The sequence below is a fragment of the Staurois parvus genome, unplaced genomic scaffold, assembly GCF_062004578.1.
Source record: "Staurois parvus isolate SC_StPar_1 unplaced genomic scaffold, SC_StPar_1.0 ptg000235l, whole genome shotgun sequence".
Lineage (NCBI taxonomy): Eukaryota > Metazoa > Chordata > Amphibia > Anura > Ranidae > Staurois > Staurois parvus.
In genome coordinates, this window is record NW_028318031.1 from 3,645,428 (window position 1) to 3,671,823 (window position 26,396).

General features: G+C 38.4%; 1 protein-coding gene across 1 annotated transcript; it reads left to right on the plus strand.

Moving 5' to 3' along the window:
• The first annotated feature begins 3,056 nt into the window (after positions 1–3,056).
• Positions 3,057–25,337, plus strand: CHRNG (cholinergic receptor nicotinic gamma subunit). The gene is made up of 12 exons (XM_089680162.1): positions 3,057–3,096; positions 6,560–6,699; positions 8,834–8,878; positions 10,676–10,785; positions 11,985–12,140; positions 14,343–14,440; positions 14,621–14,821; positions 16,430–16,544; positions 17,090–17,204; positions 19,527–19,737; positions 20,861–20,994; positions 23,032–25,337. The coding sequence occupies exons 1-12, from the start codon at positions 3,057–3,059 to the stop codon at positions 23,212–23,214; spliced, it is 1,548 nt and encodes a 515-aa protein (XP_089536288.1). The 3' UTR covers positions 23,215–25,337.
• The last annotated feature ends 1,059 nt before the right edge of the window (positions 25,338–26,396 follow it).

Sequence of the window (26,396 nt, forward strand, 5' to 3'; positions counted from 1 at the left end):
GTCTTCAGTGAAATAATTGTTATTTGTAATTCAGATGTACATTGTATTGCCAAAAGTATTGGGACACCTGCCTTTACACGCACATGAACTTTAATGGCATCCCAGTTTTAGTTCGTAGGGTTCAATATTGAGTTGGCCCACCCTTTGCAGCTATAACAGATTCAACTCTTCTGGGAAGGCTGTCCACAAGGATTAGGAGTGTGTTTATGGGAATGTTTGACCATTCTTCCAGAAGTGCATTTGTGAGGTCAGGCACTGTTGTTGGATGAGAAGGCTCACAGTCTCCACTCTAATTCATCCCAAAGGTGTTCTATCAGGTTGCGGTTAGGACTCTGTGCAGGCCAGTCAACTTTCTCTACCCCAAACTCGCTTATCCATGTCTTTATGGACCTTGCTTTGTGCACTGGTGCGCAGTCATGTTGGAACAGGAAGGGGCCATCCCCAAACTGTTCCCCTCAAAGTTGGGAGTGTGAAATTGTCCAAAATGTCTTGGTATGCTGACACCTTAAGAGTTCCCTTCACTGGAACTAAAGGGCCAAGCTCCAGCCCTGGAGAGCAACCCCACACCATAATCCCCCTCTACCAAACTTTACACTTGGCATAATGCAGTCGGGCAAATACCGATATCCTACCAAACCACCAAACCCAGACACGTCAATCAGATTTCAAGACAGAGAAGCGTGATTCGTCACTTCAGAGAACATGTCTCCACTGCTCTAGAGTCCAGGGGAGGCGTGCTTTACACCACTGCATCCGATGCTTTGCATTGCACTTGGCAACATAAGACTTGGATGCAGCTGCTCGGCCATGGGATCCCATTCCAAGAAGCTCTCTACACACTGTTGTTGTGCTAATCTGAAGGCCACTCAGAGTTTGGAGATCTTTAGCTATTGACTCTGCTTCAGCATGTGCTGATCCCAATCTGTCATTTTACGTGGCCTACCACTTTGTGGCTGAGTTGCTGTTGTCCCCATTTGCTTCCCCTTGTTATAATACCACTAATAGTTGACCACGGAATATTTAGTAGCAAGGAAATGTCACAGATGGACTTATTGCACAGGTGGCAACCTATCACAGTACCACGCTTGAATTCACTGAGCTCCTGAGAGCGATCCATTCTTTCACAAATGTTTGTAGAAGCAGTCTGCATGCCTAGATGCTTGATTTTATACACCTGTGGCCATGGAGGTGATTGAAACTCCTGAATCCAATGATTTGGAGGGGGGTCCCAATACCTTTAGCAATATAGTGTAGGTCTTATACAGATGCATTGGCAGTTGTTAAATCAATTCTGTAAAATGACATGAAAAAATGTGCTAAATTAATAAGGATACAACAACACATACAGTATTACAGCTGCAGGAAGATATGTACTGCTCAAGGTTAGTTGCTCATCATAGTCTTTATTGCAAAATCCCTATGTGCTGGACTCCACTCTGATTTGCTGGGTGGCTCATTGTGCTCCAGCAAATCAGCCAGAATAGGGAATTAAAGTGATTGTAAGCCTTCAGGGATTTTTTCTTTAAAATAATAAACATGTCATACCTGCTCTGTATAACGGTTTTGCAAGGGGCAGCCTCTATCCTCCTCTTATTGGGTTCCCAATGGCTCTCGCTGCTCTCAGCTAAGCCTATAACAGACAGGAGAGGGGAGAAGACTGCTGCAGATGTGCACAGTGCTGGACCAAGATTGGGTTCAGATGCATATTTATGGTGGGCTGCAGAGGGAACTGCATTTAAAAGGTTTTTTACCTTAACTCATAGAATGAATTAAGGTAAAAAACCTTTTACAGTTACACCACTTTAATCACTGCAGCCTGCAGCCTGGAATATGATGAGTCCTTTCTTTTTTTGACATATAACAGCAGCTTATTAAAGTGGTATTAAACCCAAAAGCAAACATTTAATACATAGCAGCTTAGATGTGATGGCTGAATTCATTTTCTTTTTAAGGCTTTCTTTCTTCTATTTTCATCTGGCGATCGAGCTAGCAAGCCTGTTGTTTTTCAAAAGTACAAGCTCTCCAACAGAATGTATCAGTTTACATGGATGAGAAAAAAATAGATAACACTGGCAGGGGTGCTTAAAATTATCATCTTTTATTTATTCATGTAAAACCTTCATCTCAATATGAAAAAAAACAGTTTGCTGTAACTGATTATAAAGTGTGAGCTGGAGTTTGGGTCCAATTTGATTAGTGTAAATACATTTAACACCCCCCCCATGCTGCTGTCTGCTGTGCCTCCTGCACTTATTCATCCTGAGTGGTGTCTCACTAATACAGGAGGTGTGTTACTGGCCAGATCACCAGGTGAGAAGAGAGGGAAAAAAAGCCAAAGATACAAAAACTGGTGCAGCCACCACATCTAACGATTGATAAGCTGCAATATATTACGTTTTTGGTTTCGTGTTTAATACTGCTTTAAGTTACCAAAGACTTATTAGTTAATAAATCATATTCTATGCCATTGTCATAAATAAAATATTTAAAGGAATACTCTACTGCCATTTAAAAAAATTATAAAAATGTATATTTTATATTTGTTAGACAAGTCATTTTCTAATAAAGTGCAAGTAAAAAGAAATCTATTTCAATCTCTGATTTTCTAAGTGTCATATGGTTCAAATGTAGCTTTCTTGTAATCGAATTTGAAAAGGCTAGCTTGTACTTAATTTTTCACACAAATTCTTCAACCATCTTGACAATTTATATAGTTAAAATTATTTATCTATTTTTGTTCTATATGTTTTATTTATCAATTTATTTGTTGACTTTTGATTTGCATAGCTCATAATACAGTACTAAGTGTTGTGCCCATTTCTTGTAATACAATGCAGCCCTCTGCTGTCAGCACAAGCTCTTTGTTACTTTCTGGTCCAATTGTCCAGTAATGCAGGACATTGTTATTTCCCTTTGTCATCTTTGGTATCAACAGCTGACTATTCCTAGGACAGCTGGTGATAAGGTCCCAGAGGTCTGGTCAGTCCCTAAAATAACCATTCCAGACATTGTACGGAGGTTTAATCCATTCCGCACATAAGGCATGAGTTAGAAGCATGGACAACATGTTGCTGCTCCTCTTTCTGTACTTCACAGGTAGGAACCTTACCTGAATTGTACCTGCAGTGCTCTTATGTCTTACTTATATGTATGTTTATGGTTACAGATCAAAGGTGAAGCATCACATTCGATATGTCTGCTAATTCAATAAGTTATTATCATAGTTAATTGTGACATCAAATTTCATTTTAGATTTAGTCATAGTCTTTTGATTAAAATGGCAATTTAGTTTTAGTCATATTTTAGTCATCTGAATTGTTTTAGCTTTAGTCGTATTTTAGTCGACTAAAATCCCCAGTACATTTTAGTCAACCAAAATCTAATGGGTTTAGTTAACCTCCCTGGCGGTATGATTATTTCAGATTTTTGGTGCTGAAAGTGGTACCATTATTTTGCATGGAAATATGTAGTTTTTTTAATGTAGGCTGTAATATTTAGGAATAACTCACTGAAATCTGTCCGAACAAGAGTCTAGTAAACATCCCGGGTATGATAAAATTTGAAACACGAAATCATAAATTATAATTTAATAAATAATCATAAAAAATAATAATATAATAATGATACATTTAATTCAATAATATAATCAAACCAAAAACACTGAAATTTGAAATATAGCGCCAAGTTCGCACATCGCTGAGCAAAGTCGCAAAATTGTTTTCAGTGTCTGATGACGAATTTCCCCACGAATCATTATCACTCAATTCTGCAAGTGGTTCTGATTTACTATCGCTGTTCTCTAGCTGATCTAAACCCGCTTTTGACCTAAAGGGACACTTTTTGGACGCCATGGACATTTCTAAGTTTCCAGGCAGAAAGAACAGACAAAATGCAGGCAGGGGACAGGACAGAGCACTAGGGACAAAATGTATGTGAAATGGGTTGAAACAGCAATGTTTTACTATGTAAAATCGTTTTGAAAAAAATGACATTTTTTTTAAATTTTAAAATTTCCCGCCGCCGCCGGCGGCGCCCGTACGTCCCGACGTCACAGGGACCGGAACACAGGAGCTGGATGCCGGCATCAGCCAAAGGAGATGGCCGGGGGCGCTGCAGGGGACACATCGCGGGAGTGAAGGACAAGGTAAGTGCTGCAGGGACTCCCTATGCAGCGCCGCAAGGTAAGCCCAAGTGTAGCTCGGGGTTACCGCTTTTGGTACAGACATTTTACCCCGAGCTACACTCGGGAATACCATTAGGGAGGTTAAATTGTAATATATTATTTAAGCATTTCTCTAGAATTTCCAAACTCATTAAATACTCCTAGAGCAGTAGTCTCCAAATTGCGGTCCTGGGGCCGTATGCGACCCTCTGCTTGTCTTTATCCAGCCCTTAAGGCATAATTCCTGCCATCAACACCAACAATGATGTTCCCACTGGCACCAACTTTTTTCTGCCCCTAATACCAAAGATCAGGCATTGTTTTCTCCCTCTGGGTACAACCGGCCCCCCTAAAGTCTGAAGGACAGTATACTAGCCCTTTCTTTGGAAACCCCTGTCCTAGAGTAAAAATCTAATAACAAGTTATTGTTTATGGCATTAACATTTGAACAAACTACACATCAACAGATTTAGCCATTACATAAGGTCTTTATAGGTAAAACCAAATTTAGTTACAAGAAATGCCCCCCCCCCCATCCCCCACATCTTTGTTCGTTGACAAAAATTGGAATTGATTTTTGTTTAGTTTTCATCACTGAAAACATGCCGCTGACAAAAATGATGACAAAAATATTTTCATCAACGAAATTACCACTGGTTATTACAAGAAACAATGACAGCTCTACAGCCAGACATGTTCACTCATCATCAGTTTAGAGCAGTCAGGTGAATGAGAAAGAATGAAACTAATGATGGATATTGTTATTGCACTATATGTGGGGTCACCTGGTATACCATATGGCTGAACAACCTGATTCTCTAATTATATGACAAGATTTACTAAGATTAGACAAGACTGCATTATTATACAGTCAATTACAGCTGCAGGGCAGCAATTGTATATTCCAGGGAAAGATTTATTTTTTTCATATTCTTATAGTAAAACCAATCACAGTAAAAATTATTTTACCTATAACTTTTTTTAATGAACTATAATGCCTGTGTTAAAGAATTTATATGAATTCTTCATTTACCTGCATGAACAGGTTGTATTCTTGATAAATGTGCCCCCGGCATTTGTATAGTCCTACATAAATAGTCCTTGTGTTTTATGGTAAAGGCTTATCATTGAGAAGAATGAAGGTATTGTTTAATATTGATGGGTACATTGCCAGAGTGTTATATTTGTTCCCTCAAGCTTGTTGTTGAATTGTATATAAAAATATACATGTAGCTTGTATTCGTCAGACGAGGAACATTTTTCTGTAGGTTTTTAGGACATTGCAAGTTCCTACATGCCCAGTCTGCCAGCTGTCAGCCGGTCACACCAAATCAGGTGGCATCAAAATATCTATTAACCTGCAATGTTTCCTGCTTTTACACATTGGGGCCCTTCACTGCATATAAAGCTCTCAGAAGAGAGCTGGTTTAGTATTTGCACTTCTCTTCTCTGAATGAGCAGAGAAGTGAATGAAACACATGGTGAATGGCTGCGATGTGTAATATAAGTGAGATTTGAGTCCATGATCTCATATGGTCAGGGGCTTAAATAATTCTGCATGAAAAATAAAATATGAAAGATGATAAAGTAAGAGTTAAAAAATGAAGTTAAAGGTACTAAAAGACCTACAGTATGTGAGAGGGACCATTCTAAATAATTGTGTTTTTATTTAGATTAAGATATTTCTGTGAGACTTGTTACTAAGTGTATTTATAGAGGAAAAGGGGACATAATCACTCTGGTTCCTCCTCAGATTGCGGCCATTTTCCTCTTCTCTCCCTGTTATCGCCACCTCTGGGGTGGGGAAGCAGGGAGTGAAATAAATCACACAAAGGGACAATGAAGTGCTTCTATTGCATCTAATTAAGCTGGCCTTTGTATAGGAATCACAAGCAGCTTCTCACTGAGTTGCGATAAGAACTGGAGAACATCATCTCTGCTCCTCACCACTGTTTATTAAACTGCTGCACAGTGAAATTAAGCCACGATAGTCACTATCAGGGGCGGACTGACAACTCATGGGGCCCCCGGGCAATAGGGGATCATGGGGCCCCTGTGTCCTTGCCCAAACTCAAAAAAGTCTATGAAAAAGGTACCAGGGGCATCTCATGGGGCCCCTACTGACCCCGGGCCCTCGGGCAGTGCCCGAGTTTCCAAATGGTCAGTCCGCCCCTGGTCACTACCATGACTTTATGAAACATACACTTTAGTGTGCACAATAAAGCCGGCTTGGGAACTTGAGAATATTTTCTGCTAAGGAACCTCAAATACCATCATGCCAGAACTTGTAGCTTGTGCACCTCTGGAAGACAATGTTTTGCTCTGTACTATAGCAACATACAGTACCCGTTAGGACCTGTACAACTATACCAATACTCTCTATGGTTCTCATCCCAGTTATCTTGGCTCACAATGAGGAAGAAAGACTCCTGAATGATCTGATGAATAACTACAACAGAAACTTGCGTCCATCAAAAAAAGATGGCGATATTATAAGTGTTAGCATAAAATTGACACTTACCAACCTGATAACTTTGGTATGTATTGCTTTTATATATATCTCTTATTATTATGTTAATATGGTTTAATCTTGTATTACATTCAGCTACTAAAGGTGGAACTGCAGGGAAAACGTCTCAGTTTAGTAGATGTCTTATTTCTTTGCCACAGTGTTAAAAGAATGAGTAATCAACCGAATGATAAGAGAACGAGTAACTATAACTTTGCAGTTTACTGAGCAGGACAAGGACAAGGGCCCACCCCACTGGAGCAGCAGTACTCTGGTAGTAATTGGGGAGAGCTCCCCGCAGTAGCTGGGTCTTCAGGAAAAGCTGTCTGCTATTAAGCTCATGGCTGACTTCCAACACACCAGTTCTGATGGTGGAGGGCCTCTCAACTGGCTGCTGAATACTTTCTGGCTACCTGTGCCTCATCAGGTGTTGTCTCTGAGCTGCTGAAGATGGGAACCTGAGGAATTTATACTCCCTGGGAGTGTCCAGGAGCCAAGTGAGTTGTGGAAAATGGAGGTAAAGGAGCCCATGCCTACATCTAAGCATAGTGAGTAAAAGGGGTCTTTGTTACATTGTCACGTAAGAAATGAGACAGGATGCCTCTTTTAATATTTTATCCCTTGTATTAATAAAGGGAAATTGAGGAGGTATCCTCCCCTGCTATTTTATAACTAGTGTTTTGTGTGTTACTCTTTTGGGCACCTCAAAAACACAGGTGTTGAGTCCCTCTTTTTTGAATATTTTTTCTCTATTTTTCTTACAGCAAATCTCTGCTTTGCCTATGCAACAGAAAAAAAACATGCTTGCTTTAAGGCTCAACTGAGGCCACTGGATACTTTCAATAGTATGCAAAATAACTTAAATGTGAGATTTGTATTTTACTGTTGTTAGCAGTTAATTGCTCCTCAAGACCATACCAAGATTGAAGGCAAGGACAGTAAGCTGTAAAGAAGAACTCATGGGGTTTATTTACTAAAGCTAGATAGTGCAAAATCAGGCTCACTTCTGCATAGAAACCAATCAAATTCCAGGTTTTATTGCCAAAGCTTAATTGAACAAGCTGAGGTTAGAAGCGGATTGGTTTGTAGGCAGGAGGTGAGCTTGTTTTTGCATTTTCCAGCTTTAGTAAAAAAAAAACCTTTGTTTGGATAGGGACTGTTCTGCATGGGTAGCAACATTAATACTTTCTCAGTCACTGACCCAGCACATTAATGCACATTAGGAGTCCTGGCTTCATGCTGACCTCTGTGGGGTCAATATGTCAGAAAGTACTCAAAATAGTGGTAACCAGATATTAAGCATTTTCTAAGAAGGTCATCAATGGGCAGCACAGTGGCTAAATGGTTAGCACTTCCGCCTGGCAGTACTAGGGTCGTTGCTTCGAATCCCAGCCACGGCACCACCTGCCTGGAGTTTGCATGTTCTCCCTGTGCCTGTGTGGGTTCCCTCTGGGTACTCCGGTTTCCTCCCACACTCCAAAGACATGCTGGTAGGTTCATTGGATCCTGTCTAAATTGGCCCTAACATGTGTATAAATGTAAGTTAGGGACCTTAGTTTGTACACCCCTTGAGGGTTAGGGACTGATGTGAATGTAAAATATATGTGTAAAGCGCTGCATAAATTGATGGCGCTATATAAGTACCTGAAATAAATAAATAAATGGCAATAAAATGCTGTTTCAGTGCAGGTTTTTATTTACATGGTATACTTAAAGAGAAGTAATTACAAGTATTCATAAATACAATGGTTCTGCTGGAAAACTGAAGAAAAGGAAAACAGGTCAATGGTAACCATTTAGGTGTAATCATTTATTCTGTCCTGGCTTTACAAAATGGTACCAAGACCCCATGGTATAACTACTTGCTGTTCAGGATGTTTAAATACTATACTTACTCTGGACAAGTGGTTAACCTATACTGAGGAAATTGATCTTAATTCTTCATATGTTGATGCAAGTAATTCCACTTCTATTCTCTCCAGAGTTGATAAATCACCATTGTTTATCTGACAATTGACTACTTTAATTAAACATACTTTATACAGCTAGGTACTGTATATTTGACCAATACGTTTAATATTATAATCTGTCTATAAGCTTGTTGTAATAATTTGCATTTCTAACTTGCAGAGAGATCATTTTTACTTTATTGTCAATTTCAGAATGAAAAAAAAGAGGCTTTGACTACCAATGTCTGGGTTGAAATGGTATGTACATAAAATAAGTAGGGGACAACCTTGTTGTTATAATATTCCAGTAGAACCCATCTTTGTTCATATAACATATTAAAGCCATTGGGCCTTATTAACTAAGGTTGTACGCCTGTTCACTGGGTCATCTAATCCACCGCATTTCAGCATACATTTTCATAATCATAACTACAAATTTCTAGGTGCACATTCCATCATATCATAAAGCAGGTTTCAATGAATTGTATCAGTAAAGGATATGTTTACCTTTGGGAACATGTTACATGTTTCACCCCTTTTTTTCGGTGGAATGGGTTCCCACTGCCAAAGAAGCTGCCCGCTCCACTCCATAGAGTGACAGCTAGCGGCGATCTTCTCCCCATTCTTACTGTCACTCTTTTTTAAAAAATGCGGCTATGCCAGGCTCCTCCCACCTGATCGCATCATTCATTCACAGAATTCTGTGAATGTAAAACTACAAGTCCCAACAGTTTTCATGGCTGTCGGCTTGTAGTTCTCCAAAAACTATCACAGCGCTGTTGAGAGCCGCGGTAGTTCATTCTCTCTTCCTGTCAGTGTGAATCTGTGTCTCAGCACAAGGTATGAGCACACAGATACACTGACAGGCCTGCAGGAGTCCTGCATGGCACCCATGATCTGCTGACTGAGGGTGCAATGCTTTCTAGGCTCCTAGTAAAAAAAATCATAAATGCCCATTTATATGCACTTTAAGTAAAAAAATATATACTCTTTTAATGCAATTTAATGTCAGATGTTGCTTTCTTATTTAGGCTGAAATTATTATTGAAATAGTTTAAAATAAATACTTACCAGGGTCTAAAGCTGGCTATGCATGTATCAAAATTTGGCAAGCTGAGCAGGGACCAGCTGAATTTCAAATGGGCAGGCTGGTTGTGCATAAGTCAATCTATCGATCGACTTGTGTGTAGCCAGTCTACTGGGTTTTCCCCAATGATCAGTGCTGCATTCTATAGATGGCAACACTGATACTTGTATTCTTATAGTGGGGAAAGCTCCCCGCTGTCAATATACAATACCACAGTGGGAGGGATTCCCCCATCCACATTGAATGTGTGGATGGGGAATTGAGGCATTTTCTTTCATTCAACCTACTGGCTGAACGAAAAAAAATGCATAATTTATAGGCTGCCTCATGGTATTGTTGCATAAACCCATGGTATTGTTGCATTAATAGAATACAATATTTTACTAGGGAATGATCTAATATAGAGTAATACCTTAATTCACAGCCCCACAGCAGCTCCAATTCCTTCTGCCACTCTTCAGCTCCAGAATGTGGATGGGCACTCTATAGGATGTGCAGTGGCCATTGGTTCTTCATTCTATGTGATGATGTCAGATAGAGGGGGACTGATTAGACCAGAGACAGAAAAGGTAGCATTGGGGGACCGGTAGTCACAACTGGAACCCAAAAGGATGTAACTGTGTGATAAGGTAAGTATCCCTCTTTATTAGAGAATTCCTGGAAAAACAAGCATTACAGTATATTCTGCAGCAGCCGGGACAAATAGTTGGGCTTTAATTTATATGTTAATAGTTTAATGTTAATAATTTTACTGTGTATGATAACCGAGCAGTACTACGGATTTCCTACGGAGCAAGAAATGTAACTAGAGTTTGCCAAAACTACTAATTTTTGACAGCATGCATTTTTAAATGAAAAAGTGATTTTAAATTCTTTTACTCTTCTATACAACATTGTGATCTTGCTTTAAATGATGTAAATCTAATTACTGGTAGACTTTTTTTTTCTTATTTTTCACATTACTTTAGCAATGGAAAGATTATCGTCTCAGTTGGGATCCTGAGAAATACAGCGGCATTATAATTACACGTATCCCTTCCACTATGGTGTGGCTCCCAGATGTTGGTCTGGAAAACAAGTAAGTAATATTCAGTATGACAATGAACCAAGATTCTAAAGCTATTTGGCTAAACTTAGGCATACATTTTGCTGTACATTTGTGTTCTGTACTGCAACGTCAACAGCTCAACACCCATGTGCTCCTCCCTAGTGCAGAAATGCCTAATATCAAAATTGCCAATCAAGTTAAAAAAAATAGTTCACAAAATACATGTACATGTACAATGTATGTAAATGTAAATTAACTTGTGCCATGTTGTAGGCTACCATTTCATTTCAGGAAATACAATGGGGTTGATTTACCAAAACTAGAGAGAGCAAATTCTGGTGCAGATCTGAAGAGAAAACAATCAACTCCCACGGCAAAGCTTAACTGAAGTTAGGAGCTGATTGGCAACCATGCACAGCTGCACCAGATTTTGCACTCTTCAGTTTTAGTAAAGTAACCCCAATATGTCATGTCTAATTACTCCATGTAGTAACACAAAATAACGTCAAGTTCTCAACACGGTTTCCACAAACTCTCTACAATTCAAGCAGTGTATGTGACATTTACCAAATATTCACTACAGGTGAATCCTAGTCAATGTGTTTAATATACAGGGAACCCACGGCTACAGAAATAGTAGCAAGTATTGTTTGTTTCAGTTGGGATCAGAATAGGGGCAGACAAATTTTAAGTGTTGAGCAAAGTCATAAATGTTTTGCTGTGAAATAGGGGTTTATTTTATAATGGCTCTCAAATCACTGACTGTCCATGGGACCCAGTGTTTATTTTTGTTAGATCTCTACACCTACCTTTATAATTATAGGATTTTTAGATGAAATGACAATTTGTTTAAATAAGTACTGACTTGTAATATCACTAGGTTCTGCTATCTCGTCTTCAGAAAAATTGTCTGTCTCTGGCTTTTGAAAGATTGGGTACAGTCTACATACAAGCAATTGAGCAACCAACAATGACAATGGTCAATGTGTTTAATATATCGGGAATGACTCACCACCAGTGCATGTTTGGTGAATGTCACACTCGCTTGCTTTTTTAAATATGTCCCCTAACTTAGAATTCATACACCATAAAGGTGCATTTCAGACACTATCTTTAATTCACTAAAGCTGTTTCTGAAAAGACATTTTTCATGTCTAGTTTTCCATAACTATTGACACAGAGTGTTGATGAAAGTGTAAAAAAAATAAAAATGTTTCTTCTTTCTGCAGTGTGGATGGCACCTTTAACATTGCCCTCTATGCTAACACTTTAGTATCTTCTGATGGCTCCGTCTACTGGCTACCTCCCGCCATCTATGAGAGTAGTTGCCCTGTGGTGGTCACCTATTTTCCCTTCGACTGGCAGAACTGCTCCATGGTTTTTCAGTAAGTTTAGAGTGATCTACATGTGGAATGATGTATTGTAGTACTTAAAGTGTGTTTAGTATTAGGAATATATATTGTGAAATAATACAGTGATACAGTAAACAGACAATACGTAAATGAAATCTATGGTCACCACATCCACTTTCACTTTATAACATCAGCCTTGTGATAAAAATACTTACTTGAATAATCTTACTTGAATAATCTTCTTACATGTTGTGAGCTCTGCCTGACTGCCAGTCATCTCTTTCCACAACTTCCTGGATTCCCTGCATGCCGTGCAGCTTCTGCTGTTTAATTTCAATTTTCAGAGACTACATATCCCATGGTACCTTGCTCCTTGCAAGCAGTGCTTCCTGTACTGACTCCTCCTCCTGAAACTCCTCCTCTCAGCACCTCCTAGTTCAGAAGGTCAGCTCTGGTCAGCAGTGCCTACTCACAGGACATAGTGACTATGTGCCGCAGAATTCAAGGAAGTAAATGTGTGAGGATCTTCACAATGCAAGTTTACGAACTTCAAGGTTGTTCAGATTAACAGGAGAAGGCTAGAAATAACTAAAACACAATGTGGAAATGAATGCGTAATTTTACACTTTAACCATAGATATACTTCAACACAAGTTTTTCTACACAGTGCTTCAGACTTCAAAAGGGTGAATCTTTTGTTTATGTATAGTATACAATAATAGCTGTGCCAAATTCTCACACATCTGCTGACAACAGTGTGCTGAAAGATACTGGTGCCGTGTTGTCAACACCTAGATCTCATGATCTGAAATACCACAGATCTGCAATAACACATACCATGCATATCAAGTGATAGCAATGATACAGTTGATTTGTATGATGATTAGAAAGCTTTTTTTACTAGAATTCTAGTTTCCCTTTTAACTCTTGTTCACAGTATTGTGTCGGAAATGGCAGCATAGAGATCATAAAATTTGCACTCATTACTAGCCTTGAGGCTACACAGGCCTTAGCTAGAGATAACATTGAAGAGACAACACTCTGCAAACTTCTACATATTGGGCCTAAAATATGAACACTGGAGCCAAAAGCAAGTCACCCTACCACCCACACATCTCTACTTGCCCATCACTATGATGGGCTGCTATACTAGCCAGTAAGAATCTGTAGGTAGCAAGATGGGCTGGACAAGTTCTGATATCTTTAATGCAACAAAAATAAAGTTTAAGTGTGGTGTAGTTTTCTCAATTCATTCCCACCAGTAAATAGGGGTCCATATAAAGTTGGTGTGTGGCAAAGTTCCTTTATGTCTTTGTGATGGAAAGAGCCCTAAATACTTAGGTCAAAATATCTGGCACTTTCAAAAATTAGGGTAGGGGTAGCCAGAATAAGCACATAATTATGCTGTGGCCAAAATAAGACTGCTATGGTGCCGAGCCCTTGGAAACAAATATGCTGAATATACATTCCGAAGCAATTCCTCCACAACTCGACAAACTGTTGTGATGTTTAAGCAAAAATAAGGCTCCTAATTGGAAGCACTAATAAAAACACAGAGAGATTTTTACATTGGAAAATCTGTGTACAAAGGGGCTGATGCTCCCCTCTTTAAATAGACAATGGAACACTGTTTACTGAGGGTACCATTGGTTTAATCACACATTTTACAGTGGGCAGAGCAGCTTCTCGTGACTCTGCAGCTCTTGGAGCTATCAGAGAGCTGGTAGTACAGCAATAGCTATGCTCATGGGGTTCAGCAAAAATGGAAACTGTAAGTTAAAGAGATAGGTACATAAGGTGGTGTTCACCTCATTGGTCTTAATCCATAGCAATCTGGCACTTTTTAGAAAGTGGCTAAATTCCTGACGCTCATCCTTAAGCCAACAGACATCTTTATTTTAAAATAAGCATCTTGACCCTTCTACATTGAGCATGCTATTGGGCATCCTGATATAGGATATGTATCTATGTACAAGGTATAGCAAGTAGCACTCTTGGCTTGTAACGCTAGGGGTCCTAGGTCCCGTTCTTACCAAAGACACTGTTTTCTTGGCCTATACTGTATTAGGATCATTAGATTAAATGTCCCTTTGATGCAGGGAATGATTTTAACTATTTTATGTACTTTGCAAAATGCTATGTAATGTGTTTGCACTAAAGATACAGCATTTCTTCTTTGCATCCTGTCTCATGCTATCAGTCAGATTTGTTGATCGATGTCCACCCTTTAAACAGGTCACAGACGTACAGTGCCAATGAGATTGAGTTACTCTTGACAGTAGAAGAAGGGCTTACAATTGAGTGGATTACAATAGACCCAGAAGCATTTACAGGTATCAAAACAAGCTAAAAGCTTTACTGTATTTAAATTGTAAGATGTCATATTGAATATTAAAGAAAAAATAAATATATTACGTTTTTTATGATAATAAAAAGTGACATATTATAATGTTAAATGTATAGATTTGATCAGTTACAGCAGTTGTTTTTCTTACATTCATTATCTTTCATAGAGAATGGGGAATGGGCAATAAAACACATGCCAGCCAAAAAAATCATAGATCATCGACTTACGCCAGATGACATCAACTATCAATCTATTGTCTTCTATCTCATCATACAGAGGAAACCTCTTTTCTACATCATCAACATCATTGTTCCCTGTGTGCTTATCTCATTTGTCAGTGTCCTGGTTTATTTCCTACCCGCCAAAGGTATTATTTGACAATCCCATTAAAGTGATTTACCAGACAGGGTACCTTAAAGATCCTTCAAGTGCAGATGGAGAAAAAAGAATTGTAATTTCAATATCACATAGGGAGTTTTAATGTCTATTGTCATCTAATCACATGAATGCTATTCTTTCCATTCCTGTATGTGAGCATTCCATTCCTCATTTTTTCCTGAAAAATCACTTTTGGATGCAGAATGAAAGAACAAATATTTTCAATATCATTAAAGGAAACCTTTTGTAAAGGATGATTATGGACGCTGTCCCTGCTGACCACTTTTTCTAAAAAATGCTTCTTGTCTGTTTGTCATGTTTACCCTTTGGCTCCAGTAATTCAAGGCACTGGGCCTGAGCCCATATGTAGATGCAGGCAACATTTCTTTGACTTTCCTGATCTGTATCTTGATTAGTTCAGTGACTTGGAAAATGTGATTTCTGGGGAACTTGAATACTTGTGAAACACGGCTATAAAATATTATAATTTTGTGTCATCCTCTCTACCGTATGACCACATAGATCCTCTCTAGCATATTAATGTATTTTTTCAGGGTGTTATAAAAATACCTTTTTTACCCCCTTTTTTTTAGACTTGAATAGACTGGTAAAAAATTAAAGAGTCTGTGATGTTTTCATTGCTGTCTAGTTTTCCAGTGAGGGAGCTGTGACCTTAAGCTCTCTGTGCGTCAGTAACATTTTGGTTGAAAAATTGTGTTTCTGGAGCATTCATTTGATTATATAATGGTTAGTGGGGTCACCGTAGTGACAAGAAAATTTAAAAGAGTAGGATGGAAATTCTTTCTCTAGCAAACAAAATTCTAACTGTGAATGTAGTTCAGGAAATATCAGACATATTGTAATGAAATCTGAAGACTTGGAGTTGTGAAACACTGAAATAAGCTAATTGTATTGTGTCATCCTCTCTTTTGACTACATAGACCCTCTCAGCATATTATACATTTATTTCTGCACGCTGTTATAAGACATACCTATGCTAAATTCAGTGTGTAACTGCCTCCCCTGTTTTCCCTTTCCACAAATCCAGTCCTTTTAAAATAGTATCTTTTAAAATGGATTGATAATGCAAGTATAGTTATAGTAGAACTATAGGCAAAACCTTTTTTCATTTTGTAAGGGAGGGTTATAACCCATGTCAGACTTTTTTGCCATCTATGTCCCAATGGGGAGATTTCACCTGCCCCAAAGCTGAAACATGAAGTGAGAAGACATACAGTATCTGCAAATTAAGAGAATTCCTTGGGGCCACCCAAGTCACCAGAATTAGTGTCCCCATTGGAAGATTTCCCCTCTATTACTTTTCTGGGGACAACCCAACATTTGGAAGTTTCTTTCACTTTTCACTTTCAATGATAATAGTAAACAGTAAAAATAGAGAGGGTGAATGTCCCTAACAGGGATAGGTGTTCTAAACCCTCTCACTTTGTCCAAAACTGGAAAAAAAAGTTTTGCTTGAGTTATACTTTGGGGTAGAAAGAAAGAAGACATTAAGCATATGTCTTTTATTTGTGTAGATGGCTTATGTGATCATACACATTATTAACAGTTCTAAAACCAACATGTTTTCCTCTTCCAGCTGGAGGACAAAAATGCACGGTGTCTATCAACATCCTCCTGGCTCAAACCGTCTTTCTCTTCCTAATTGCCAAGAAAATTCCGGAGACTTCCACGGCTGTGCCACTCATTGTAAAGTGAGCCTAACCCAACAATGTCTATTCAGTACAATATATCTCAGTCTTATGTCAGTGTGGGGGAGATTTACTAAAACTGGTGCACTCAGCTGTGCATGGTTGCCAATCAGCTTTTAAATTCAGCTTGTTCAATTAAGCTTTGGGAATAAAACCAGCTGGAGCTAATTGGTTTCTATGCAGAGCTGCACCAGCTTCTTCACTATCAAGTTTTAGTAAATAACCCCCTGTGTGTGCATGTTTGGTCAAAATAAAATATTACCTATTTAGCCAGTATGTGGCGCTCTCAGCTACCCTTACATTTTCAGACATCCTCTCTTTACTGCCTGCTTAGTTGTTTATGCTCCATTAAGTTTTTGGTGTAGATGTCAGAGACTCTATTTAAAGATTTTTCAAATGTGAGAAAATAAACTTCAAGAGAAGAAATTCCTAAGAATTCAAGCAAAAACTATGCCATCATTAGCATTTTTTGTTAGAGCAAATGTGTTTCACTTTATAATTGCATGATGTTATTGGTGAGAGTTATTTCTGCTTTTGTTTTATTGCAGATATTTAACATTCCTCATCGTCGTCACTATTACTATTGTGGTGAATGCGGTGATAGTTTTAAATGTATCGCTCCGAACTCCTAACACACACAGCATGTCCAGCTCCATCCGCCAGGTACGAGTTGATAGTGAACTTTTTTTTTTATGTATTTAAAGCTGTAAAATGGTTGTTATTAAAAGTAAACAATATTGATTAATACATTTGTTTTGCATATGGGTAAATACTGTGTATCCATTGCCTACATGAAACATCAAACGTAAGCAGCTTTGGCATGTAAAGCAGAACTATACTCACCTTGGATTCAGCGATGCGATGTCCCAGAGCTCCCTGATGGCCGCTGACATCTTCAGGCAGCCAGCTTCTTGGTTTCTGTCAGCTTTCATTGGCCAGGTTGGGGTGACGTCACTCTTGTGCAATGCGTGGGAGTCCAGAAAGCGTTGGCATTACCGAATTTCTACAGGGAGCTCCTCACACACAGGGGTGGACAGGCAGATAAATACCTTAAATGGGGCAGCACAGTGGCTAAATGGTTAGCACTCCTGCCTGGCAGTACTAGGGTCGTTGGTTTGAATCCCAACCATGGCACCACCTTCCTGGAGTTTGCATGTTCTCCCTGTGCCTGCGTGGGTTTCCTCCGGGTACTCCGGTTTCCTCCCACACTCCAAAGACATGCTGGTAGGTTAATTGGCTCCTTTCTAATTTGGCCCCTAGTATGTGTATGTATGAATGTGAGTTGGAGACCTTAGATTGTACACCCCTTGAGGGTTAGGGACTGACGTGAATGTACAATATATATGTAAAGCGCTGTGTAAATTGATGGCACTATATAAGTACCTGAAATAAATAAAAATAAATAAATGCAGAAAAGATAAAGCATGTGTTTTCTACATTAAAAATCCTGTCTATTCACTATTTTTTTTTTTTTAAATTCCACTTTAACTACACGCCTTATTTATCTGAGCAGATCAACCAATATTTGTAAAAGAAGCAACTAGTGCTAGTGTCAATGATAACTCAGTATATTCAAGGATAGAATATTATGGACAATTGCATTTTTAAAAAATGAGTTTATTAAGGCAAACATGTCCACATTTAAAGTGAAGGTCTAAGAGCAGTCTGTATGAGAAGTCTCATATTACCTAGAGTCAGAAGGGCCTTTTGTGTGCCACCTCTAACCCAAATGTGTGTACTAGGGGATGTGACTGGAGATAAAATACTGTTATATTTGGTTATTCCTAAAAACATCTGAAACATTTCCTATTTGTTCAAAGCCCATTTTCAATGATGTGACCAGAACAAGCCAATGATGAAGCAACAGTGTTGGGAAGTAACACTAAGATTACCTGACCACCACATTGTATTCTTGAGCTAGGCCAAAATGACTGTACAGAGGATACTAATTGTACTCCCTGGTACTCTTAACTTATCTGAAAAATGCAATAACTCTATAAACACTCCAGTTATCCAAAAATCTGAGGCACAGTCAGAGCCTATGCATGCACCAGATATATAGAGATATGCACTCTGTGTCTTCTTGCTTAGGTGTTTTTTTTTTATTTTGGGGGGGGGGGTAACATGTTGTTAGACTCAGGTAGGGTGGCCCCAAAGCACCTTCATTATTGGCCCAGGATCATCCTGCTTGGTCATAGTGTTCTTTAAACCAGATATAACTTTCCTAAATTTGCAATTCAAAAGCTTCATGCAGACAGCAACGTTTGATCCATATGGTATGTTAAAACATGATGTGCTAAGCTTACAACACCCATAAACCTCCCAAACTATCCAACATAAAAAATATTTAACCATTTGCAGGTTATCTTATCTTTTAAAATCAGTACTCCAATTGTATAACATGAGGAAAGGAGCCGACAACAGTTGTTTACCAATTGAAAACAAGACTTTTCTCTCTGCCGATGTAGCACAGAAAATCCCTGCAGTGTCCATCTCCTGCTGGTCATGTGTGCTGCTTCACCCATTTATTTTTATGGCTGTTGCCATACTCCTCTGGATGGCTGGGACCGCCAAGAGTATAGATCAACCAAAGGAATAAATGGAATGAATGGTGCTCATGTGCCGTAGATGTGGCCTGGATTTATTTATAGTGCATGACAGGGCCACACAATGAAGAACATAGGATTGGGGCTGAGGATAAGTATTTTGGTAGGTAGCTGCCACTCTGTGTGGTGGTGAAGGAGATTTAAAAGATAACATTATTAAAAGTTAAGTTGCCCTTTTAATATACATTTCTGTGCATGCGTGGCACAGTTAGGATCACTGACCATGACATTGCATAAAATATAATCTTAATAATATGTGTGAGATCTTATAATTTTGACCCAAGTAAAGTGATTTTAAACTTTACATAATCTATTGTTATGTGTAAAAACACGTTTTGCGATTTAATTTACGTATTTATTTACTTATTCACATAATTAGCTGTTTTTAAGAAAGCTCCCTCGTCTACTTAGAATGCATGTACGCCAAAGTGATATGGCCTCTCCTCCAGCTCCACTCACAAGGCGCTGCAGTTCACTTGGACTGATGATCAAGGCTGATGAGTACATGCTGAAGAAGCCAAGGACCGAACTCATGTTTGAGAGGCAGAAGGAGAGAGATGGACTCATGAAAATGGTGCTAGAAAAAATAGGTATTGAATGTACAGCCATGTTACTCTCATTATTTCAGCCATCAGTATTAACTCATTTAAGTGAGTGGAATTCCCACCTGAGATTGTTGACCCAGGACATTTGTCCCCACTGACAAGTGCTCCCTCTATTCTAGTTCTGCGACAACCAAAAATTCTGGATTTCCCATCACATTCTGTCTCAGTGACAATGGTTACCAAGATAAGTAGAGTGTAGAATCCCAAGATAAGCAGAAGGGAGCACAGGAAGCTACTCCGTACTCTACTCAAAAGTAAAAAAAAAAATCAATGTTTTCACCCAAGATTCACACAACTATCACCCAAGATTCATACATTTTCTGATCAAATCTTATATGAAAGTGGGTGAATCTTGGATGAAAGATGTAAGAATCTTGGGTGAAAACATTGATAAATACTGTAAATTCCAGTAAGTGCTTGAATGTTTAATACATTCTCATTACACATGATTGAATTGTGTTATATTTAGAAATTAAGCCCAGTTTGCTTAAAGCTAGAAGCAAGAAAGGGTTTAGAGTACCGTAGATATTTCATTAAAAAACACATCAGTAATCATACATAATGCCAGCAAGGTGGACACTACTGTTCAAAAATCTATAGAACATGATTTTTTATTCCAAAGGATGCTTTCAAAAACACATTAAATCAGTTTACACTCCAATCACACCAGGTGCGACTTGCCATGCGAATTGCCATGCTATGCGAGTTGAAAATCGTATGGCAAGTTGCACCCTCTTGTCCGCAATTTAATCGGTCATATTGGTGTGACTCCAACTTGGTTGGAGCCGCATCAATTTCTAAAGTAGTGCATGCACTACTTCAGGTGTGACTTGCATAGCCATCTATGTCTTGCAAGACACATATGTCTTGCAAGTCGCACCTAAAGTCAGAATGACATCCAACTCTGAAATTGTGCGACATCACTGGAAGTCGCACAATTTCAAAGTCAGATCGGTGTGACCGGGTGTTAATATGCTCATCCCTGAGTTCTCAAAGTTAATATTTTTCTAAAAGTGAGAAAATGTACCAACTTTACAATTTTGGATTGTATTTGTGATTTGCATTATTATGTTAAATTTCATGAATAATGCCTATACTTTTTTTGCAGGCAAAGGAATGGCAAATGGCACCGTGCAAGATCTCATCCACAGTTTAAGCCATGCTACTCCAGAGATACGAGCCACAGTAGAAGCCTGTAACCACATAGCAAGGACTACAAGGGAAAAGAACAATTTTAAAAGTGTGAGTCATTTTTTTTTGTTATGGTTAGAGTGGGGTAGGGTTATAAATCACCCCTGTCAGGTTTATTGCCTGACAGAAGTTCTCACCTTTCCCCACTCTAAGTTTTATTACTTTTTGTGCCCCTGTGGGAGAGATTTCTTTCTTGTTGACCATACAGATAGTAAAGGAAAATATCAGAATGGCTATAGAAACAACAGTTTAAAAATTAAATTTAAATATAATTAAAACAGTAACAGGGAGCAAGGAGGAAAGGGGCAGGGGTGCATTTGAAGACACACATGATAAAAAAATGTTTCCAATGCAGAGCTACTTCCGTGGGAGCCGCTGGGGTATAGGTACAGGACAGGTATTCCCCACTTTAGTCTAACAACCAGGCACAAGGTAGTTTCTCACCCAGGTGCAGACACACTTCCACTCATTGTCTTCAATGATCAGTCTAGGGATTGTTATTTTAGTAGTTTTTTTTTGTTAGAGAACTTGGATAGGAAGGAGATTTAGTAGGATACTCCAAGAATAGAACTGTTTACAGCAAGGACACTATCTGATCTCTGGTTGAGCTTTAGGAGGCAGATGACAGACTTGTATCTCCTTGTGACTAGTAGTGAAACAACAGCAGAGTTCAGCAGAGTCCCTTAGCAGCAGCATTACCTGGACAAAGGTCTTCGGAACACTACCCAGTGTTCACTTGCCTGGACCCTTAGCTGACTCTAGCACATCAGAGGGGGTTATGAGATCCTTAGCAGGTCTGTACTCACAAGGTCTAAAAGAACAGCTGGTAGCCTCTTCTCTATGATACCAGATCAGATCCTCAGTAGACACCCCCTCAGCCAACTTTCTGAAGAGTCAGGGTCACTCTCTCTCTTGCTTCAGTTCCTCAGGTTTCTCACCTGAGGCCGCATTGCAACAGGTGCTTGAGGAGGCAGCGTACCTTCCCCCAAGCTTGTACAATCCTCTCCAGGAAAGACTCAGGGCTCAGTGTACTCAAAGAATACATACCCTCCCCCAGCATCTTTCAAGGCCACACTCCCTGGGATTGGCTGGAGTGGCATTCATATTCATACTGTGTTCTGCATGAGTTCCACCTATACATCCAGAATCTTTCCAAGTTATTTGGATATATAGGAAGCCAGAGACAGAACTAACAGCACTTGAGCACATTGAGCAGGCATCACTAAACGATTGCAGCTTTCTGTTAAGCAGAAAGCCCGATTCGATTTTCCCAACAGTTCTCCTGTTAAGCAGGGGAAGAGGGTGCTACACTTACATTATTTAAAGATATTTTTAAAAGAATTCTACTAATTGGTAACATGTTCTACTTAACTACTGTGCTCTTTCCTGAGATTTTTACTGATAGTCCGAGCAAACATAGTGCCATAGTAACTTTCTTTTCTTGGCTATATTGGTAAAACCAATGAGAAGGAGCAGATATTAATGGGTTCATATTAGCAAAGCATTACTTTGTTAGTTTGGAAAGGTTATCTATAGAACACATGTCATTGAAAACCAGCATCTTGCTACAAAAGAAGAAACTGCCAAAATCTCCAATTATAACCAGAATATTATTATATATAGACTTATATGGCCAGTTAGGATGCAATACTCTTAAAGTGGACGGCAAGTCATACTCTAACTAAGCTAAATTTACTCCCACCCACATTCTAAGCCTATTCTATCTACCCTGTAAAATGAAAGATGCCAATACTTACCTATGCTGAAGTCTCTCCGATCTGGTCACATGATTTGGTCCCAGTGCCAGGTATAGTGTAGAGGAGGGACAGCCGACAATGGTTTCCCCATTGTATGCTGATTATCACCCAGGCATAGGCTGCCATTGCTGGCAATCTCTCCTCTACACTGAAGCTGGTGCTGCAGAGATCATGTGACTGGACCACAATGACTTCAGATGTAGATAGAATAGGCTTAGAATGGGGGTAAATGTAGATTTAAGCTTAGTTAAGCCCTCTACTACCCATGGTTTGAGTTAATTTACTTTGTTTTTAACATATTTTTAGATTATTTTTATGTACTTTCTTTCAGGAAAATGAAGAATGGATTTTGATTGGCAGAGTGATAGACAGAGTGTGCTTCCTCATCATGTTTTTTCTGTTCATTCTTGTATCCATTGGAACATTCCTGGCTGGTCACTATAACCAGGCTCCAGCACAACCTTTTCCTGGAGATCCCAAACTCTACCTGCCACCATCTGAAAAGTCTACATGAAATGATGTCTACATGATATCTGCCTTTGAGCCTTAATGGTGTCTACCTCTTCCACTGGAAATGTATTTTATACACATTTGGAAAGCCAATGCATTTTTATTGGGTGGACAGACTCCCAGTATTGTATATAAGAATAAGTTAAGAGATGGTCTTGGCCGTATGGCCATTGGATCATAGGCACCACTTATTGTTGAACAGCACAGAATCAATTTCAGTTGTGGAATATTCATTTGACTCTTGGGCTTACCACCATAAAAAGTATGAAATGACTGAGAAGAATTCATTTTAAAGGCTTCACATTTGTGTTGGAATTCAAACTTGAAAAATTAATGGTAGTTCTAGTTCTGGTCTAAAGTTCCTTTCTATGCTTTTTCAAGGTGGAATTTAGAACTTATCTTAAATACTTAACTCACATTACAAAATACACCATACAAAATGATGGGATATGTACATAACTTCAAACTCTAATAAAGAAAAAAATGTAGTGAATTTTAGTATGTATATATTTTGAGTTGCTGTTGTTACATTTAACTGAAGGTAGTTTTAAAGAAATTTTCATATTTACTTATTTTCTGGTAAACTTATAGAAAGTATATTATGTTAAGTCAGGTCATACCTGAGCTGTAGGCTTGCACTAAAGAAAGGAACAATGATGTACAGTCACTGTGAAGTATTACTAAGCAGAAACCAGAGACTGCATATGGATTGAGTAAATATGGCTGCCCCAATTTACATATTCATTTATAGTAAACTGATCCATGTTAAAATATTACAGATTCAATTTTGACACAGATATAATGCTCTGCTAAAAACATATATCTTACTTAACTCATGTATTTCTAAATGACTGACACCTTAAAAGATTATTGAATTTTATATGCTGTGATACTTAAACGGACTGCAAGAACCTGTTTAATATTGGCATATCTTGGTTTTTCACAGTCAAAATGTTATCTCTCTGTGATATACAATACAAAACAAGATAGTGTCTGCACTAGTAATCCAGTCTTTGAAAATGAAAGTGTAAAGGTGACTTAAATAGAGGGAAACATTCCACTGCTTTCTGACAGCGCAACTCCAAGTTAACACAAATTAGCTTTCAGGGTTTAAAGGTAATAACCACTTAAACAATCTTCTCTCACATCATCTGTGTGACCCCTGTGTCTACTAAAGAGTTTTCTGTCACCAGTAGCTCTCCAGTTTTGAGAAGACAATTGCTGTGATCTTACAAATCACCTGTTGGGTCATCTGACTTTAAAGTCCAAATACTTGTAATACCAACTGCTGAGTGTCATCAGTGATGTTTCTATTTGCCTGTGCCAAATTTTGGCAGATGTAGTATCATACCTCTAAAGTATCATTCCTCTAGAATAAAAATAGCAACTTGAAAAGCTCCTCAGTGATAAAAGTTCACCTGAATGATCTGTACATTGAGCTATACATTACACATCATTTACTTGCATGCAACAGAAACAATTATGGTCGCCACTATTGGCAAAAGTGAATGGTTGCAATAAACCCATTTTCATTTCAGTTGCAGATACTTCTAATGTTGAAAAAAATTTGATGTCTAAAACAATATTGACTGATGTGTTTCATCTTGACTGCAGTTCTTTCAGAATGTATCGAATAACAGAGATGTAATGGTTAGACTTCAATTAAAGTGGAATGGTCATTCTGATGAAAGGTTCTCCCATGGTCTCCTCTATTCATCCCTAACATCGACACATGAATTTAGATTTCACACCAGCAGCTCCCCACTTCAGCAGGGACCTTGTGGTGTCTTTTTGTTTTTTTTTTGTTTTGTTTTTTATACCTGGTGGATTATGAATAAATGGGGAGGATGACAATGGGAAGTGGGGAAAATGTAATAATTTCAGTTACACTTGACATGATTGTGTTTAGTTCCACTTTGACTACTTCTTATAATTCAGATTGCTTTTTGGTCAACATATTTTCCATCTTGATAATGTTTGATTCTAAAATGTAAAGTTTTTTAAAAATGTTGAATTCTATTTTTATGGACATATTCAATGGGGTTCAGAGTGTTTTCAAGTTTTAATATGTGAGACTTTTATTTGCACTTTGTTTACATTATGCACAATAAATGATATACACAGTGACCCTCTGTCTAACGCTGCTTTTTTGTCATAATTGAAGGCCCACAGTGCAAACTTTTATTCAGCCTCTAGCACAGAAGTTCACAGGAATCCAATTTTGCTCTGAAAGCCATTGGTGTCTGAGCAAACATGGTGACCTGTCATGTGGATGTGTCATGCTGTCATCCCATAAAGGAAAGCTTGCACAATGTCTGATCCAAAGTAAACATTACTATTAATTCTCATTCTCTTCTCTCTCTGTGCTGTTTGGTTTTGGAAATCAAGACAACCAACAATTCCCTCATTTCCCAGAATAGCCACAGCAATGGCCTCAATACAAGCCTTGTATTTTATTCCACAACATAGGCTGAGATCTAGAAAGCTGACCGATGTGTTGCTGTATGTCTTTATTGTAATTCTAATGGGCTTTTCTTGTAGTTTGTGTGAGTCAGAAATATTTAAATGAATAATGCAAGTGAATGTAAACGTAGAGAAAGGGCAATGGGTATGTTACAAAGTGGAATAAATTGTAGCAACCAACCAGCAGCCATCCCATTGTGTTGACTGATGAAGGGCGCAGTCTGATTACTCTGGGTTACTGCATCATTTTTTTATGTTCACATTATGGCAGGAATATCTTTCAATATTTTTTTTCTGAGAGATTGATAACTATGTTGCAGTTTGCTCTTAGTGCTTAGCTTTTTTTGGCTTACTGAATAGGTAAATGCAGCAAACAAACATTTCAGATCTTTCATATAATTATTCATAAAATAATTTTGCATACATTTGATGCAGGTATTACAATTCTGAAATCTCGCTGCATATCATTTATTAAGTAGCTTAATGAATTATAAGGCTGTTTTATTTTTGTACGATCTTTACACAAGCTATATACAGCAAATATATATAATATATATAATTTTGGATATCCACATAGCCAAGGTAAGAGAAGCTTGACATGCCTGCACAAAAATGATTACAGTACTATAGAACCTGGTGTTTGGAACACCTGCTAAAAATGATTAAAAAAAGCTAAACAAGTGAGCATATTTGGGGACCATTATATTTATTTTTACTTCAATG